Source organism: Schistocerca nitens, chromosome 8 (assembly GCF_023898315.1).
Source record: "Schistocerca nitens isolate TAMUIC-IGC-003100 chromosome 8, iqSchNite1.1, whole genome shotgun sequence".
NCBI lineage: Eukaryota > Metazoa > Arthropoda > Insecta > Orthoptera > Acrididae > Schistocerca > Schistocerca nitens.
In genome coordinates, this window is record NC_064621.1 from 127,788,944 (window position 1) to 127,809,840 (window position 20,897).

At 43.8% G+C, this 20,897-nt stretch overlaps 1 protein-coding gene across 1 annotated transcript in view; it reads right to left on the reverse strand.

Moving 5' to 3' along the window:
* LOC126199444 (semaphorin-2A-like) overlaps positions 1 to 20,897 on the reverse strand; it is a 468,120-nt gene that overhangs the window by 121,477 nt on the left and 325,746 nt on the right. Inside the window, exon 4 of the mRNA XM_049936362.1 lies at positions 4,924 to 4,986. Coding sequence (XP_049792319.1) covers positions 4,924 to 4,986 — 63 coding nt within the window. The remainder of the gene's footprint in view (positions 1 to 4,923; positions 4,987 to 20,897) is intronic.

Here is a 20,897-nt window from a genome sequence, read left to right on the forward strand (position 1 = left end):
CGACCGCTCAGGACTGGCATAACGTTCTCTTCACCGATGAGTGTCACATGTGCCTTCAACCGAACAGTCGTTGGAGACGTGTTTGGAGGCAACCCGGTCAGGCTGAACGCCTTAGACACATTGTCCAGCGAGTGCAGCAAGGTGGAGGTTCCCTGATATTTTGGGGTGGCATTATGTGGGGCCGACGTACGTCGCTGGTGGACATGGAAGGCGCCGTACGATACGTGAATGTCATCCTCCGACCGACAATGCAACCATATCGGCAGCATATTAGCGTGGCATTCGTCTTCATGGACGACAATTCGCGCCCCCATTGTGCACATCTTGTGAATGACTTCCTTCAGGATAACTAGAGTAGTCAGCATGTTCTCCAGGCATGAACCATATAGAAAATTTCTGGGATAGTTTGAAAAGGTCTGTTTATGGACGACATGACCCACCAACCACTCTGAGGGATGCGCGCCGAATTGCCGGTGAGGAGTGGGACAATCTGGACCAACAGTGCCTTGATGAGCTTGATAGTATGCAACGACGATTACATGCGTGCATCATTGCAAGACGTTCTACTGGGTATTAGAGGTACCTGTGTGTACAGAACTCTGGACCATCACCTCTGAAGGTCTCGCTGTATGATGGTACAACATGCATCTATGGTTTTCATGAGCAATACAAAGGGCGGAAATGATGTTTATGTTGATCTCTATTCCAATTTTCTGTACAGTTTCCGAAACTCTCGGAACTGAGGTGACGCAAAACTTTTTTTGATTTGTGTATAAATGTTGTTTCCCCAGCTTAGTAACGATTCTTATACTTCTACATGAGTTCTGATTTCAAAATAAATTCAGATGATATAAAACACAGTTCGCAGCTAAACAAGGAATGCAGTGCACTAATCTCAATTGAACAAATATTTTCTTTTAAGTGATTTCATTCACGTTTACGTTATTCTGTGTGCTGTTGTACGATTTCGACCTTGGTCCATTATCAAGCATCTTGACGTTTTGCAGACACATTGCTAAAAAGTTAGCTACCGCATGTTACGCCATACTCTTTCATCTCCCTGCACTTTCATAGCCCTCACCCCGTATGGTACAATCATCAGGTTTGATAGCCAAGCGTTTCCGTTAATGCATGAAAAATGGTATAAAAAAGTTTAAAAATAAAAACATATTACATTTGGTGCTGCATTTAATAAACGTGTGTTGATTGACGCAAAAAGCATACCGTTTGTTGCAGGGAAAGGGAAGGTTTTCTAAATGTAATCTGCACAGTCACTACAAATTGGGAAGACCTGCACTGGGAATGGATAGCGTTAGGGGCGGTCTTTTTCAGAGGTTCACTACGACCTAAGGTGTGTGTATAAACAGGGAACTGACCTGGGGAGTAGCGCAAAGATTTCTAGCACGTGGAACGTGGAATGTGAGGGTCTAGTATAGACGCAGACAGGGTTGTGGGTCAGGCTGTAGACTGGAAGAGGAAAGGAGTAGGTGTAAGACCCCTCTCCAGGGATGGTAACCCTTACCGCAAAATCAGGATTGTGGTGGTTACAGCCTTACCTGTCTCTGAGGCCGTCCAGGATATTTCTATATACAGTATTCAATATTAACCATAATTTATTCGTGATTCTATGTGTATTGCAAGGCGGTTTAGTAGGGTTTGGCTGTTTGGGCTTTCTGTTGGATGGTCATTAGGTGACCCTCGTATGTTAATTGCACGTCGAGCGTTAGTCTAATGTATTTTAGTGTGTTAGTTAACAGGGCAGGTGAGGTAAAAGTGATGGATAATAATTATTTCGTGTGTTTTCAGGGCCACTTGTTACACCAGGAGGAAAACGTGGGGTAGAAAGAAACGTTGGGATTTGTAGAGTGAAGGGAAGCACGCCAGGAAAGTAGTGTAATCAGCACATTGAAGGATGCGTACTAATGGTGTGGTTTGAACAAATCAGAAGCGTACAAGATATAAAGGAGACGAGAGAGGACAGAACCTTGGCGCAGGAGTACGGAAAATATTGGTAATAGTGACCAAGGATCGACTATTAGGTAGAAAGGAGTCAGTAAACCGGACATAGTTAATTGTAAGTGCAAGTATCTGGAGTCTGAAAAGATGACCTGAATGCCATATATGGGTTATATGATCTTTAGATGTCAAGGGGAAGAAAATTATGTATTTCTTGTTCTTACATTGATAGGACAGGATATGTGTATGATAGAGAAGTTTGTTAACACAGGGGTTACCACAACACCCTAGTTAACAGTAATGAGTAGGAGCTGAGTCAAGTGTTTATAAATGCACTGGGATCTGATGGATTCGAAGACTTTGTTGACCACTGAAGTGCGGCTGATTGGTCGATATGACGAATTATTCCCACGGGGTTTGTTTCCTGCGAGAAAAAATAGGATTTTGGAGATTTGACAAGGTTCTGGAGCGTAGCCTATAGAGACGATGGCGTTGTATAAGACTGCAAAATTTTGCTAGGGAGGAATAGGGACACACTTTTATGTGTCCGCATGTAATGTACTCGCGACGCGGAGCAGTGTTGCGATTTTTAGTAGTACTTGTGCTGTACCATATGACGTGACGCATATGTTCAGCTCTGTCTGTGGTATGATGTCCAAGTAGTGGAAGCTTGGAGCAAGTGGTGGGATAGTGGTGACTGTACGTTAGTGAATGCAGGGAATAGGGAGTAATCTAAATGAATCATCAAGAATTGTGAAGAGATAGGATTAGCTTTGCTCAGGTGTCAGTTAGGGTTGGGTTATTGTAAAGGCTAAGTACTGAGTAGTGGCAATGCGGACTGTAATTCGGAAAAAACTCTCCCGTACCCTGAGGAGTTAATGAGGCATGTCTGGCGCTTAACCCGGTATCGTCCAGCGTTGCTGATAAGTCACTGCAATCAACGTTCTCCTGTGAGACTACGCGGGTCCTGAGACAAATGGAACGACCAGTACAAGAGACAGGACTCACGTTGGAAGAGTTTTACTACACTCTTGCACATGATATTTTCCAAGAATGTCTACAGCTACTGTGCTATTCACTGCAAACGCCATTAATACGAGTGCACATAACAAATTTAACAGTGCGTGTATTATCACATAATTGTCTGTAGCGCCATGACATGTCCAGTTACTATGAGCAACTCAAGTGTGGTGCGCTCTAATAACTGAAATTTAACAACTGAAATTTGTGATATGCATGCATATTAATTGTGCTAGTGGTGCATGTTTTCATTATAAATACTATAATTACACTGAAAAGTGCATTGGCCTGCATACAGTCATCAAATGCAACATGTGACGTGATATGCCTATTGTGACCTTATGCGATTTCCACAAGGAGGAGACACATCACTGAAAGAGATAAAACAAGAAGTACTTTATTTTAAGAAACAAATAATTACTGATTCACCCGAGTCCACTGACGTGCTTAGTTATCTGATAATTAAACAAATTGATGTTCCTTATCGAATATGGATTCTGAAGTATTGTCTCTTGAGTTTATGACCTAATGACTAGTCTGAGTGTAGTGTCACTGGTGCAGTTTCCAATCATTGATGAGTGTGAGCGTCCTGATAGCTGTGTCCAAGAAGTCCAATGTAGTTGGGCAGAGGGTCACTGCTGGTGGCTGGATGCTCATGGTGGCTATGCGGGCATGGTGTCCAGGCCAGTGTAGTGGCATGGAACTGGCTGGATGCTTGACAACTGTGATAAGGAAATCCTCATTTCGGTCAACGAACTGAAATGACAGTATACTGGCTGGGGGTATTCTAAATACACGTCCAGTGGAAGGATACCTGATTGGCACTCGGTGGACGCGTGATTCATGGACAATAAACAGTGTCGAGTATTGCAGTGCTGTTGATTACATACTCGTGCCGCTGGTGGCTATGTTGGCACCTTTCGTGGCAATGATGATGCTGCACGTCTCAGTGGTGGTTGTTGGAAGTACTCTCGACAGCGAACGGCTGTGTTGATGTTGTTGGCCAGAATGTTTTCGTTCGATCTTCCAGAGGCACTGCCGCGAGCGTGCCGGAGCTTTGGCATCCCGACGGACACGCCTGTATTGCTGGTAGCTGTTGTCGGGCAATAAACAACGATATACCAATGCCATAGCTCATTTTCGACAAATTTACTGCCTATAAATGTCCAGGCACCTGAAAATGTCATGAGGCCAAAACTGTGCAATACTAATGGTTGAAGTAATAGTGACAGTGCAGGCAGTATGTAATAATTTAAAATATTTATTGCAATTTCAATCAAACTCACAGAATGAAATGGACCACCAAATGAAGAAGCAACAGAACTCGCTTATCTTGTATCCTATCTGTAGACATTGTGTGGAGCTCCACATGAATAAGTATTATACAGGTTGATTTTGAACAGGTGGATCAATATGATGGACCATTATCCCAAGACACCACGAATATCTGTACTTACGTCTACTTCACCTTAGTTGTGTAGTATTCTCACTGATTGACTCCTGCTATTTTTTTCTCTATGCTTGCTCGATCTGTATTTATTCTTGCATCCAGTTTTTCTTATTACTAAACACAAGTACACTAAAATCGTTGAACGCAATGGCTATTTGGAGAGTGACTATTTCTTTCCTTCCGTAAAAAAGAGATTTCGCGGGCTGTCCTAGGACTTTGATCATTTCAGTCAAACTTACCAGCAGTTTGGAAGTGAGGCGCACGTAATTCCCAACTCAGGATATTGGAGGGGGGATTTCTAGTACTGGCATTTCTCTTATGTCCAATGTGTACCTCATGACAAACTTGATCAGAACTGATTGAAGGTTTCTCAATTTATTGCTGGGGCAGTGTCTACCATTGTCTTAGTCAAATTCAAAGATTTGTGTTTGTGCACAATACATAATAAACTATTGTAAAAATTGAACTCAGTAATAAGGAGGCCTGCTGTATCTTACCTCTGATTTTCCTTTGGAGACACAGTTGGCCACATGGCTAGGCTCAGAATTCAACGAATCCTTCTGTAACAGATGAAGAAAGGGATATATCAGTGCCCACGTCAAATCAAATTAAGGAGGTAGTTACCTTAAAGGGGGTCATATATACTTTACATGGTGGCAATAAGGGATTCCTGGACACACACATACGCACGCACACACATACACACATACACACACACACACACACACACACACACACACACACACACACACACACACACAAACACTATCATGGCGACTTCATTCATCCTAGTAGCTGCTTCGTTGAAAGTAAACAAAGTTTGCGTCTTATGATAACGCTGGTAACTGTAGTTGCGAGAATACAGCAGTTCTACTCTACTGGACATACGTCCACTATTCCACTTTTTAAATGACAGAGTCTGTTATTAACAAAACATCTAGTGTAACAGCAGAACAAGCAGACACAACAAACTGAGTATCTGTACAGTGCAGATTAGAAGTCTTCACCTCCACATAAGTCGGAAACTGAATGGTGATCGCATAGAGACTACGGGAGAAATTTTGAGCAATTTCATATCCAGAGTCTAAGGTGACACCATCAGCAACCTCCCGCTGAGGGCTGGACTGTAAGCAACGACACTGCTTGGAAGAAATCAGCTCGAATCTCTTTAAGGAACAGCCCACCACCAATGGCGTACCATATGATGCAACTATGAGTGCAGATATTAATAATGACAGAAAATTTTGGTTAGGTATTTTGATGCTCTTTTGCTTCTAAAACGTTGACCGGAAGAGTTATTACCGAACAGAATCAGATTTGGACATATGGGACCATTTGTTGGCGTCATAATGAGGAACGGCATATACTGCAGTGAATGCACACCCATGGCGGTGGTTGAGGGAACAGTGGAAAATGTACGGTACATCCACTATATTACGCAACCGTTTCTGTTAATTGTCTTGTTGACATAAAAGATTATGCAGCAGAACTGGTCTATGGAGAAAAAGTGTCTGGAATGCTAGGGATGTGAATAACTTTATTTTCCCGAGAAAACACATATCCATTACGAAAACAGAATTTAAGTATCCTGCCGCAAAATTAATGCAACACTCTCAAGAGATCTGTTCAGTGGCACCAGGGAAAATTTATGCATGCTTAGAGCTTGTAGTGTGAGTAATTCATTTGTGAACTCTGCGCCACACAGTGTTGACCGCAACAGCACGGACAGCTCCAGCATGCCGCCCATCAGACCGACAACCTAAACACAGTCAACACACTAAGGACGTAGTGCCTCCTACTCATTAGCCTCATTACTCAAGGCATCTCCCTAATTCTCAAAAGAGTTCGAATTTGGTTTGCGTCTGCGCCGAAGGGACCATTTTCCGTCATTGCCTTAATTAATTGTACGTGTGATGTCTGACCTTTTGGACATGTCCAAAACAGCAGACACCATTTTCATCCTGCAGCCAGTGTGAATCAATACACAAAAGAATTCAATTAGCTCCTCTGAGTATTGATTTAAATCAATGGACCAAGTTGAAAATTTATGGTGCAGAGAAATTCGAACCCTGTTTACTAGGCAGATGCACTGACCATTACATCATTCATTCACAGAGGTCACTGCATATTCACGGACTACGGTAGCGAGCCTCAAATCAGACCGTATTCTTAACCTATGCTACTGATGAAGTGCCCTTGCTCATTACACTCATTACTCGCGTCAACTGGGCGAATGTCACAAGAGTTCTAGCTGGGCGTTCATCTGCACCGAAGGGATGTTTCGCAGTCATCGCACTGATTACAAATGTGGTGTCTGTTCATTGGGACATGTCTAAAAGAAAAAAAAAACATCATTTTGATCCTACAACCACTCTGAATGACGATGAAAGATGCTGTGTTGGCAGAAGAGCCAACACCGTATTGCTAGAGGAGGCCGAAATGCACGCGTTTAATTACACGCAGACTGGCGTGAGGTCTGGAACAGGTCAGAGAAATGAGAACTTAGAAAAACGGACGCAGTTGCTGTAATACTTAACTTTAATCCATAATTGGAGTACATCGCTCTTGACGGTACATTAATAATAAGCTCAATATAACTGGTAATGGCGCCTTGCTAGGTCGTAGCAAATCACGTAGCTGAAGGCTATGCTAACTATCGTCTCGGCAAATGAGAGCGTATTTGTCAGTGTAGCATCGCTTGCAAAGTCGGCTGTACAACTGGGGCGAGTGCTAGGAAGTGTCTCTAGACCTGCCGTGTGGTGGCGCTCGGTCTGCAGTCACTGACAGTGGCGACACACGGGTCCGACGTATACTAATGGACCGCGGCCGATTTAAAGGCTACCACCTAGCAAGTGTGGTGTCTGGCGGTGACACCACAAAAGAAATAGAAAACTTCAGCTTTCAAGGGTCATTGATTTAATTCAAAATTTTTACCGGACCGTGATTATAATTTGGTCTAACGCTTACTAGACAATTGCACTGATCACTAGTCCATCCAGACACGACTGTAGAGCTGTGAGTACCGGGCGTGAGTCGTGCTTCGGTAGCTCAGTTGGTAGAGCACTTGCCCGCGAAAGGCAAAGGTCCCGAGTTCGAGTCTCGGTCGGGCACACAGTTTTAATCTGCCAGGAAGTTTCATATCAGCGCACACTCCGCTGCAGAGTGAAAATCTCATTCTGGAAACATCCCCCAGGCTGTGGCTAAGCCATGTCTCCGCTATATCCTTTCTTTCAGGAGTGCTAGTTCTGCAAGTTTCGTAGGAGAGCTTCTGTAAAGTTTGGAAGGTAGGAGACGAGATACTGGCAGAAGTAAAGCTGTGAGTACCGGGCGTGAGTCGTGCTTCGGTAGCTCAGTTGGTAGAGCACTTGCCCGCGAAAGGCAAAGGTCCCGAGTTCGAGTCTCGGTCGGGCACACAGTTTTAATCTGCCAGGAAGTTTCACGACTGTATAGAGTACCACAGCATGCCTCCCGTCACACCCTAATTCTCAACTTATACCGCACTACGTATGTAGTGTCCCTGCTCATTACCCTCATTACTCACAGCATCTCGCCGATTCTCATAAAAGTTTGAGCTTGTTGTGCATTTGCACTGAAAGGATCATTTTCTATCGTTACCTAAACCGGTTATAGATTTGTTGTCTGTTATTTCGGTTATGAGCAACAGAAAAGACACAGTTTTTATCACTCAGCGATTATGAATCAAAGGACAAAGAAATTAAATATACTACCTGCCACTGGAATTGATTTATATCGATGGAGCTATCGAAAATGTCTTCTGGACCGAGATTCGAACCAGAGTCTCTTGCTTACTGGGCAGATACACCGACTGCCACACCATCTCGACAGTGGTGACTCCTACATAACCAGCCTCCCGTCAGACCTAAATTCTCTACTACACTCTGCTGATGTAATTCCCTTGCTTATTAACGTCATTGACCGTGGCATCTCCACGATGCCTGTAGAAGTTAGATATGGCTGTGCATCTAGACTAAACGGATTATTGTCCTTGCCATCATATATGCGGTGTTTGTTCTTTCGAACATGTATGAAAAGAAAGACTCCTTCATTTAGATATGTCTTTAAAATAGCTTTCTTTCGGACATGTCTGAATAAAACAGACTCCATTTTGATCCACTATGAGCCAAGACGTAAAGAAATGGAAAAAGTGGTGGTGGTGGTAAGTTCCTATGGGACCAAGTTGCTGAGATCATCGATCCCTACGCTAACACACTGCTTAACGTAACTGAAACTAGCTTACGCTAAGGAAAACACTCACACTCATGCCAGAGGGATGACTCGAACCTACGAGGGGAGGGAGCCTCGCGAACCATGGCAAGGCGCCACAGACCGCGCGGCGAATGGAAAAGGAATGGAGGCATCAGCTGCCAGGGAACATTGATTTATCTGAGTGGGCAAGTTGAAAACCTGTGAACCTGTGAATTTGAAGCCGGTTTTCCTGCGTACTAGGCAAATCCGCTGACCACTACGTCCTCTGGATCCAGCGGTCACGGCAATGCACGGTCTACCCAGCACGCTTCCCTTCAGAAGCAGTTACTCAACTCATACGACGCACAACTGATGTAGTGGCCTGCTCATTATCCTCATTACTAGCGGAACTTCGCCAATTCACGTAACTTAGAGCCTATTTTGCATCTGCATCGAAAAGATCATTGGCCGTCCCCGCCTTACTTACGTATATATCTTCGGTGCTTGTTCCTTTGGATATGTCCGCAAGAACGGTGACCTTACACAGACCTAGAAAATATTCCATATACCTTACGATAGGCACCACGACTTACACAATCCGCGTCTGGGATGTATGATGCATGTTGGGTTGCCTATCTTAAAATCTGTCTTCAGAGTTGACATAGTTCGCTTCGTATCTCGCTTTATAGGCAAAATAAGCCTCCGACCTCTACGTTCTGTAACGAGAGTTGCCATCTTATTTCGATTTCAGCATTGTTCATGCACTTTTTGTAAACATCGACGACAGCAGCACGCGAACTGTCGACCAGCTTCTCCGTTTCCGAGATGCGTGGTACCAGGAGCCGAGCCATAAGAAGCTGCTCTTTGACAGCGTCTGTTATATCAACAGATTTCCCCATTTACGGCCCATATCGCATCTAGATTGATTCCCCGTTCGTCTCTGCTGCTGTCCACACTGCGTCACGCGACGGAAACACCACAAGGCGGAGTTCAACGTCGCTGTTTGCAGTGAGAATGATGTTTTAGCTCATCAGTCAATTGTCCCGTTTTCCTGGTATCGACTTCTTCAAAAATGGTTCAGATTGCTCTGAGCACTATGGGACTTAACATCTGAGTTCATCAGTCCCCGAGCATTAGAACTACTCTAACTAACCTAAGGACATCACACACATCCATGCCCGAAGCAGGATTCGAACCAGCGACCGTAGCTTCAGATGTCTTTTATTTGGTGTATGACGGGTACCAACGTGAAATCGTAAGACATTTCAGAATGACAATAGCTCAGGAGACTAGTCTTCCTCCATGGTCGAACAATGTCTCTGTACCTGCATTATGTCTACGATGATCACTTAGTTGTAACAATAAGTGTTTTGTAATCTCCGTAGTTCGGCACGCGATAGGATGTTCCCTTTCGGAATATTAACATATGTCATGTTGGGTATTTTCCATTCAGTTCTAAATTTTGTTTCCAACGGTGAATAAACCTAAGTTCCCATGAAGAAGCATTTCCTTGCATGTTCCATTGATGATCCATGAGGGCTAGACGAGCTATTACAGAACGACATTTTTTATTCCTTTCAAATATCCCAGTAGGCTGGAACTGATGAGAGAGATCCCCATTTGGTAATACCTTGTAAAGGGGCTTTTATTGTAGGCATTCGCCTGATAACCCTCTAAACTTTTGCACGGGACCGGGAGACTGTAACTATTTTAATTTATTTTAGGGACAATACTGTCTACTGTGTGCCCCCTGTTTTGGGTAATCCACGATAAAGAAGCACCGATGCTCTTCTGATCTTTACTGTCTGTATTTCACACCGAATAATTGCTTTGGACTCTTTCTCGAGGAAGGTCTAATGTCTCTGCCGTAAACGACAACAGAGCTGGGAGACAACGTCACTTCTTGACAAGGTGACTTATTCTACATCTACATGAATACTCTGCAAATCACATTTAAGTGCCTGGCAGAGGGTTCATCGAACCACTTTCACAATTCTCTATTATTCCAATCTCGTATAGCGCGGGGAGGGAATGAACACCTATATCTTTACGTATGAGCTCTGATTTCCCTTATTTTATCTCGGTGATCGTTCCTCCCTATGTAGGTCGAAGTCAACAAACTATTTTCGTATTCGGAGGAGAAAGTTGGTGAATGCAATCTCGTGAGAAGATTCCATCACAACGAAAAACGCCTTTCTTTTAATGATGTCCATCCCAAAATCCTGTTTCGTTTCTGTGACACTCTCTCCCATATTTCGCGATAATACAAAACGTGCTGCCTTTTTTGAAATTTTTCTATGTACTCCGTCAGTCCTATCTGGTAAGGATCCCACACCGCGCAGCGGTATTCTAAAAGAGGACGGACAAGCGTAGTGTAGGCAGTCTCCTTAGTAGGTCCTGCCAATAAAACGCAGCCTTTGGTTGGCCTTCCGCACAACATTTTCTATGTGTTCCTTCCAATTTAAGTTGCTCGTAATTGTAATACCTAGGTTTACGGCTGTTACATTAGACTGATTTATTGTGTAACCGAAGTTTAACGAGTTCCTTTTAGCACTCACGTGGATGACACATTTTACGTTATTTAGGGTCAACTGTCACTTTTCGCACCATTCAAATACCTTTTCTAAATCGTTTTGCAGTTTGTTTTGGCCTTCTGATGACTTTAAGAGTCGATAAACGACAGCGTCATCTGCAAAAAAGCGAAGACGGCTGCTCACATTGTCCCCAAAAGCGTTAATACAGATAAGGAAGAGCAAAGGGCCTATAACACTACCTTGAGGAAACCACAAAAATCACTTCTGTTTTACTCGATGACTTTCCGTCAGTTAGGACGAACTGTGACCTCTCTGAGAGGAAGTCGCAAATCCAGTCACATAACTGAGACGATATTCCTTATGCGCACAATTTCACTACGAGCCGCTTGTGTGGCACAGTGTCAAAACACTTCCGGAAATCCAGAAATACGGAATCGATCTGAAATCCCTTGTCAATAGCACTCAATACTTCATGTGAATAAAGAGATAGTTGTGTTTCACGGGAACGACGTTTTCTAAACCCATGTTAACTGTATGTCAATAGACCCTTTTCTTCGAGGTAATTCATGATGTTCGAACACAATATATGTTCTAAAATCCTGCCGCATATCGACGTTAACGATATGTGCGTATAATTTAGTGGATTACTCCTACTGCCTTTCTTGAATATTAGTGTGAGCTGTGCAACTTTCCAGTCTTTGGGTACGGATCTTTCGTCGAGCGAACGGTTGTATGTGACTGTTAAGCACGGAGCTAATGCATCAACACACTCCGAAAGGAACCTAATTGGTATACAGTCTAGACCAGAAGACTTGCTTTCCTACGACTGTGCAGGAGGTAAGCATCTAAGTAGAGCACATACAACGCTCGCTACTCTGTTCATTAACCAACTTGTCAAAGTATTTATAACTAATTCCAGCTCTGTGGTAAGTCAAAAGGAAAACTTTGCTTTTGAAGCAGTGTATTTATCGTTTTTAGTATAACGAACCTGTATTTATTGCCAGTGTCCCATCACCTGAAGTTTGCAGTCCTGCCTAAAGATTCTTAAGCCATAGTAATTCATTATCACTCAGATTTCAGGACCAAGATTACTATGTGACAGAAAACATTTTTAAGTATCCAAATATTTTTAATCCATGTTAATAAAGGAATTTGTGTAGGTATGCCATTTAAAATTACAAATCCTATGAGATGTTGAGTTTGAAAATGTTAGTTGTGTGTCAAATATCTACAAATGTTAAAGGTTTATTTTATTTCGCGCAATGTGATTAATTATGGAATTTAATTTGTGCTTAGAGTTAACAGAAAATACTGTTAGATCTATGGGCTGTATTTTATATCCTTGATAGCGCATCGTAATTTCTCAGAAGCGATCAATCACCGAAATTTATGTGCGTCTCTATATATGTATTTACATTTGCACCATTTGTGATGTAGTTCCAGTTTATGGCTCAGGAATTGAGTTATGCGAATAGAAATATCGTTGTCTGTCAACAGGAGATCGAACGCGATACGACCCTGGCGAGGCATCGCGTGCTGTCGCAATATGGAAACTCCGCTCTGGTCCCGAACACAAGGCAGTCTGGAAGACATCCGATAACTGCACTTGAGTTTCCGCACTGAATCACAGCCCGTCGTATCACGCGACGGGGATGAATAACGACGAACATCCCACAGCACAGGTGTTCCGAAGTGCGGTTACGAGGTCACAGCTGACCACTGACCCACATATCTCTAGGGTAGAATCTTTATTAAAGGACGACACCGGGGAATGTAGAATAGCAGCAATAAAACGCAATTGTAAAAATACACTCCTGGAAATTGAAATAAGAACACCGTGAATTCATTGTCCCAGGAAGGGGAAACTTTATTGACACATTCCTGGGGTCAGATACATCACATGATCACACTGACAGAACCACAGGCACATAGACACAGGCAACAGAGCATGCCCAATGTCGGCACTAGTACAGTGTATATCCACCTTTCGCAGCAATGCAGGCTGCTATTCTCCCATGGATACGATCGTAGAGATGCTGGATGTAGTCCTGTGGAACGGCTTGCCATGCCATTTCCACCTGGCGCCTCAGTTGGACCAGCGTTCGTGCTGGACGTGCAGACCGCGTGAGACGACGCTTCATCCAGTCCCAAACATGCTCAATGGGGGACAGATCCGGAGATCTTGCTGGCCAGGGTAGTTGACTTACACCTTCTAGAGCACGTTGGGTGGCACGGGATACATGCGGACGTGCATTGTCCTGTTGGAACAGCAAGTTCCCTTGCCGGTCTAGGAATGGTAGAACGATGGGTCCGAAGACGGTTTGGATGTACCGTGCACTATTCAGTGTCCCCTCGACGATCACCAGTGGTGTACGGCCAGTGTAGGAGATCGCTCCCCACACCATGATGCCGGGTGTTGGCCCTGTGTGCCTCGGTCGTATGCAGTCCTGATTGTGGCGCTCACCTGCACGGCGCCAAACACGCATACGACCATCATTGGCACCAAGGCAGAAGCGACTCTCATCGCTGAAGACGACACGTCTCCATTCGTCCCTCCATTCACGCCTGTCGCGACACCACTGGAGGCGGGCTGCACGATGTTGGGGCGTGAGCGGAAGACGGCCTAACGGTGTGCGGGACCGTAGCCCAGCTTCATGGAGACGGTTGCGAATGGTCCTCGCCGATACCCCAGGAGCAACAGTGTCCCTAATTTGCTGTGAAGTGGCGGTGCGGTCCCCTACGGCACTGCGTAGGATCCTACGGTCTTGGCGTGCATCCGTGCGTCGCTGCGGTCCGGTCCCAGGTCGACGGGCACGTGCACCTTCCGCCGACCACTGGCGACAACATCGATGTACTGTGGAGACCTCACGCCCCACGTGTTGAGCAATTCGGCGGTACGTCCACCCGGCCTCCCGCATGCCCACTATACGCCCTCGCTCAAAGTCCGTCAACTGCACATACGGTTCACGTCCACGCTGTCGCGGCATGCTACCAGTGTTGAAGACTGCGATGGAGCTCCGTATGCCACGGCAAACTGGCTGACGCTGACGGCGGCGGTGCACAAATGCTGCGCAGCTAGCGCCATTCGACGGCCAACACCGCGGTTCCTGGTGTGTCCGCTGTGCCGTGCGTGTGATCATTGCTTGTACAGCCCTCTCGCAGTGTCCGGAGCAAGTATGGTGGGTCTGACACACCGGTGTCAATGTGTTCTTTTTTCCATTTCCAGGAGTGTACATATGCACAGAAGAAACTATCGATCTCTGCACTGATAAGCTCGTCGAACAAAATAGCTACGTAAAAGAGTTTTGGGACACTGTATGCATTGTAATTCTAGTAACTAGAGGTCATGTGACTCTCCAATGCTGCCATATGTCGTAGACGTGAAAGTGCGTGTATGTGACAGACTTGCGTTGAGCAATCACAATAACGTAGGTAGACGTGCAAATGTGGCAGAAAGAAAGAATCTTTCGTTTCTAAATACAAATTGACTGATAATCGACCGTGACTGCATCAAAAAGATTAACGATCTTTCATTGGCCAAATCGGTGGAAGTTTCAAAACTCGTTTTAACGAACATATTGACTCTTTGACACCTGAGAAAGGCTACTGCGAAGCAGATAGAAGAAACAAGGCTCAGAGTAGAAGTAGACAGTTATCTGAAGGTACTCCATCCTTCGGAGAAGCGCTGGAAATGTACAAAAGTTGAAAAACGAGATCCTAAACGAAATTACAGCTATCCAGAACTCATATTTCCTCATCAACTTCAGTTCACTATTGTTTAAAAAGGAAACGAGTAACAAGTAAGAACACATATGAATACGAGATACGATTGTAATATAGTTACAACTACTTAAAATAATATTTGTACCGTCATTTTTAACATCAACTTGTCACAGCTTCCCTTACAGTATATCGACCAACATGAGAATTGCAACAATGTATGCAGAAAGCACTGCAAGTAACTGATAACATCAGGATCGACACACCGGTAGTTAAATCGAAATAAGGTTTGTCTTGATATCAGTCTTGTTTCTGCTACACAGTATGGTTGATCGGTTGATTGTGATCTTCTGTTTGAAATGTCCCTTACAAGTTAACAATGGTTAAAAAATCGAAAAAGCCATAGCAAAGAAAGCAGCTGAACATACCACAGGAAGATAATCATTTCGTATTAGCGAAGATAAGCAATGCACCTGCCAAGACTGAGCAAAACAACTTCAATATATAAAGGGTGAGTCACCTAGCGTTACCGCTGGATATATTTCGTAAACCACATCAAATACTGACGAACCGATTCCAGAGACCGAACGTGAGGAGACGGGCTAATGTAATTGTTTAATACAAACCATACAAAAATGCACGGAAGTATGTTCTTTTAACACAAACCTACGTTTTTTTAAATGGAACCACGTTAGTTTTGTTAGCACATCTGAACATATAAACAAATACGTTATCAGTGCCGTTTGTTGCATTGTAAAATGTTAATTACATCCGGAGATATTGTAACCTAAAGTTGACGCTTGAAACCTCCGACGTTCAGTTGCGTGTTGTAACAAACACGGGCCACGGTCAGCGAGCAGCATCTGCAGGGACATGTTTACGATGACGACCGTGTTTACGAGTGTGGCTGTAGTGCACTGTGGTGGTTTGGTCTAGCTGTCGCAGTGTCCGCATGTAGCGCTTGCTGCTATTGTTATTCTGCATTCGTCTCCGCACGCAGACCAACTGTAGTACACCGTGTTACCAGACGTCTGTGATAGTGTAGTGTTGTAGGAACTGTGACCATGGTGTATTCGAACTCTGAAAAGGCGGAGATGATACTCATCTATGGCGAGTGTCGACGAAATGCAGCTGAAGCCTGCAGGGTGTATGCAGAACGGTACCCGGACAGAGAGCATCCAACGTGCCGCACATTGCAAAACATCTACCGCCAACTGTATGCAACAGGTATGGTCGTAGCACGCAAACGGGTCCGTAACAGGCCCGTCACAGGAGAAGCGGGTGCAGTTGGTGTGTTAGCTGCTGTTGCCATGAACCCACACATGAGTACACGGGACATTGCGAGAGCCGGTGGACTGAGTCAAAGTAGTGACATGCGCTTACTGCATCGTCACCGCTTTCATCCGTTTCATGTGTCGCTACATCAGCAATTACATGGTGATGACTTTAATCATCGAGTGCAATTCTGTCAATAGGCATTAACAGAGAATGCGTTGCAGTTCTACCTGTTTATCGATGAAGCGGGTTTCACAATCCACGGGGCAGTGAATCTACGGAACATGCATTACTGGTCCGTGGACAATCCTCGCTGGCTCAGACAGGTAGAGCGACAGCGACCGTGGACTGTAAATGTATTGTGCGGAATCACTGGCGACCACCTCATTGGTCCTCACTTCATTGCAGGGGCCCAAACAGCTGCAACATACATCGTGTTTCTACAGAATGATCTGCCAACGTTGCTCGAAAATGTCCCACTGGAAACGCGTCGACGTATGTGGTATCAGCATGATGGTGCACCTGCACATTCCGCAATTAACACTACGCTGACCCTTGACAGGATGTTCGACGGGCGTTTCATAGGACGTGGAGGACGCATAAATTGGCCAGCCCGTTCTCCTGATCTTACACCTCTGGACTTCTTTTTGTGGGGTACGTTAAAGGAGAATGTGTACCGTGATGTGCCTACAACCCCAGAGGATATGAAACAACGTATTGTGGCAGCCTGCGGCGACATTACACCAGATGTACTGCGGCGTGTACGACATTCATTACGCCAGAGATTGCAATTGTGTGCAGCAAATGTTGGCCACAACATTGAACATCTATTGGCCTGACATATCGGGACACACTCTATTCCACTCCGTAATTGAAAACGGAAACCACGTGTGTACGTGTACCTCACCCCTCATGGTAATGTACATGTGCGTCAGTGAAAAAGACCAATGAAAAGGTGTTAGCATGTGGACGTAATGTGCTGTTCCAGTCTCTTCTGTACCTAAGGTCCATCACCGTTCCCCTTTGATCCCTACGTAATTCGGTGCTCTCCCATACACACGATCGAACAGCGGAGGAGTGGTACTCAAGCGTCAACTTTAGGTTACAATATCTCCGGATGTAATTAACATTTTACAATGCAACAAACGGCACTGATTACGTATTTGTTTATATGTTTCGATGTGCTAACAAAACTAACGGGGTTCCATTTAAAATAACGTAGGTTTGTGTTAAAAAACATACTTTCGTGCATTTTTTTATGGTTTGTATTAACCATTTACACTAGCCCCTCTCCTCGCGTTCGGTCTGTGGAATCGATTCGTCAGTATTTGATGTGGTTTACGAAATATATCCAGCGGTAATGTTAGGTGACTCACCCTGTATTTGTACCTCTGTTAAAAGCTTCTATATTGAAATACGACAGTATACCTCTAAAGATGTTGCTTCAGTAAAACGTTTACGTAGGTCAACAAATTTCGTGATTCGTAGTGATTTGTTGGTGTATGAGCGCTGACTTGTCTATATCTGCAAGGAACGTTCAGGCACCTAAAACGAATTGAGAACGGTGGCAGTAAAAATGTCCCAACCCACGCGGGCAGGAGATGTGTGTCACGACTTGTCAACGACAATCGGGCTCCAACCTGACATTATTGTTGCTGTCAGTGAATTCAGCTAAAGTCCGAGTAAGCTTTTCGAAGTGAACTGTACGCAGTGGACATTCTGGGGAGGGTACATTGCAAAAGTCTATTGTTCACAGCTGTTAATAAATCTACACTTCTTCAGTGAGCCAAATGATACAGGAACCGGGCAGTAGGACTGGGCTGAAAGTGTGTAATGGTGACCGACGGCTCACGAGTTTGGATCTGTCAAAATGATGAAAGACGTCGTATGCACGGACGGTCTAATGAGGCATTTACCCGCGGTGTGTCGAGGTCGAGCTGAGACCGTAAGTGAAACTGACAGAATCTTTTTCCGTTCCATAACTAGCGCCCACTGATCATTCAGATTACCATGAACGTGAACCAGGATGTTTATTTCAGTATTCTCGGTGACCACATATTTCCATTCATTCTACATGATCTTGAAGAGCGTGCCGTGTACTCCTCCGTCTTCCAGGATATTAACTGCCATGTTGACAGTGCTGCGTCCATACGTTCCTGATTTGACAAGTACGCAGGTACTCATGTTACCAAATCTTAATTCCACAGAAAATATCTGGATTATTTCCAACAGTGGATTTAACACGACAATAAACACCCCAAAAAATAATATCTCTACTAAATGTAATCGTCAGTAGGTGGTGCACAGTAACAACATGGCAACAGTTTTCGAGAAAAGTGCAGTCTCGGGTTGTTTTCTGTACTGTCAAAGCTTGCCTCAGATCCTGGAATGGGGTGAGGAGACGGGTGGGGGCAGCGGGCTTCTGTCTGGCCAAAGACAGCTGCGCCGCAGCTACAATGATGTGTTTTTCTTTCTCCTCGAAGGGGTCGTTATAGAATGGGTGTCATGGTCCCTGCCCCTCCTCCACCCCGTCCAGCAGTATCCTCCACACTCGAGTGAGATGAGAAGATAAGAAGTGTTTTCCTAAGATACCGTTACTTGAAGAATCGCAAGTTTCAGAAGTGGTTTTACTTTCGAGTGTTCTAAATTACAGGCACTTTGCAAAAATGTTTCTGTCTCTGAAAGCTCAACTGTCTTCGACGAACTCAGAATGTATGAGAAAACACTTTGGTGAGCGGTTATATTGGCCATACTGGGGCGATCGCACCCCGTGGTATACTGAGAAATATCTGTATCAATCATCAAAGAATGAGGTTTATTCCAAAATCGATAAAATGAGAACTCACTCTAGGAATGGTTCTGTATAGAATAGGCTTCATTGCAGCCATCTTAATGGTCACAGTGGCCATAACGTTTCATACTTCACTTTGAAAATGTCCTCAATCCAGAAGTAAAACCTTTTATATTGTCATGGTACTGGTTTCAGTTTCTTTAACCAGTTTCTCAGAATGGAGGAAATACCTATGTCAAGGAACTGTGAGCTTTCAGGTGTAATAGAAGAGAAAAGAGGGAAGAGGAATACTAAAGAAGTGTAATAGCGTAATGTTATCAAACAGGTAAGAGTAAAGGGTTGTCAATACATAATTAATTCTGGGAAAGTGCTAATCACCAAGAAACCCGGCGAGCATTGTAGGTATATGTTATAACGCAACTTCCGTTACTTAAGAAAATGTGGATTCATTATTTCTATGATCGCACTAAAGTGTTTCTTATTATGTTTTAGGTGCCATGAACATTGCTTTAAGAGAATATTAGAGGAAGGAGAAATTCTTATGTTTACAAAATTGAGCAATTACAATAGAATAAATGGACAAGACATCTTTTAATGAGTTTCATGGATTCTAAAGGTTCGACGACGAGCATCAGGAGGAGATGAATCTCTCTGTAAAAAATTCACAACGTGCCAGTTACAAGTTTTCTTCTGATAATTAATGCTAGGTGTATTGATGTCTGCAGAAAAGCTTTCCTGAACGTATTTGTAGTAAGTGATAAAAGAGTACAGAGATTTTAGGGCTTCATTCTTCAAGATAAATCTCCTCAAGATACGAGGGGTATAGAAAATAAAAATCGCTCCTCGTCTCCAGAGAGCCGGAAAGTAATACATGACCACATAAATTTCTATCCAGCACTTATTTTCTCACTACAGTTCATATGAGTAGAGGTATCTTGATCCTAGGTTATCAACAATAGTAATGCATGATACATTCCAGTAGAAACATTCTGCATCAATAATTACCTACAAATATTATGCTAAATACTTTAGTGACAGTCTAGCCCTTGGCAATCTTCAGGTGGACACTTGTGTAACATTTGAAGAGTTGAGAGTGAAGATAAAGAGCACTTCTCATAGCGAAACGGCAAAACGAGTAGCTGTTGCTGAATTACTGGTTCATTAACGTCGAAGTATATAGTTTTTTTGTTTTTACAATAAAACAAACTCAAGAAGATTGAAAGAGCCGGCCGCAGTGGCCGTGCGGTTCTAGGCGCAGCAGTCAGGAGCCGCGTGACCGCTACGGTCGCAGGTTCGAATCCTGCCTAGGGCATGGATGTGTGTGATGTCCTTAGGTTAGTTAGGTTTAAGTAGTTCTAAATTATAGAGGACTGATGACCACAGCAGTTAAGACCCATAGTGCTCAGAGCCATTTGAACCAAGATTGAAAGAAAGGTCTGTGTTTTGATTTTATGCAGAACTGGCTGTTACCTCACATTTCCTCTCCAGGGTGTATTTTATCCCAAGTAACTGTGGGTTAATGGTTTTTGTATCAAAAATATGAAGATTTTTCTTTTGTGATTTCTGCATACCATGAGAGAACAGCGGAAAAAGGGAAAAATTAGGTATGTTCACTCCTGTTAAAGTATACAGAAGAGTCCGAACATATAAAATATTATTGAGGAGTTGAGATTGTTTCAGGTGGAGGCATTGAACAAAACAATAATCACTGCATGATTAAGTTGGGTTCTGCACAAGTAGATACAGGGAGATTTCAGAAAGTAAAACAGTTATTTCGTGTCTGGAGCTACTCTTTTATTGCTTGCAGCAAAGATATTGTTCAGATAAAACGTGCAGTAAGAACAATGAATCGTATGTATATTGTGAAGGAATATGTGAACTGATTGCGGATGCAGCAAAAAGTGGGCAGTTTACAGTGTGACGACTTGAGAATGATAATATCTAT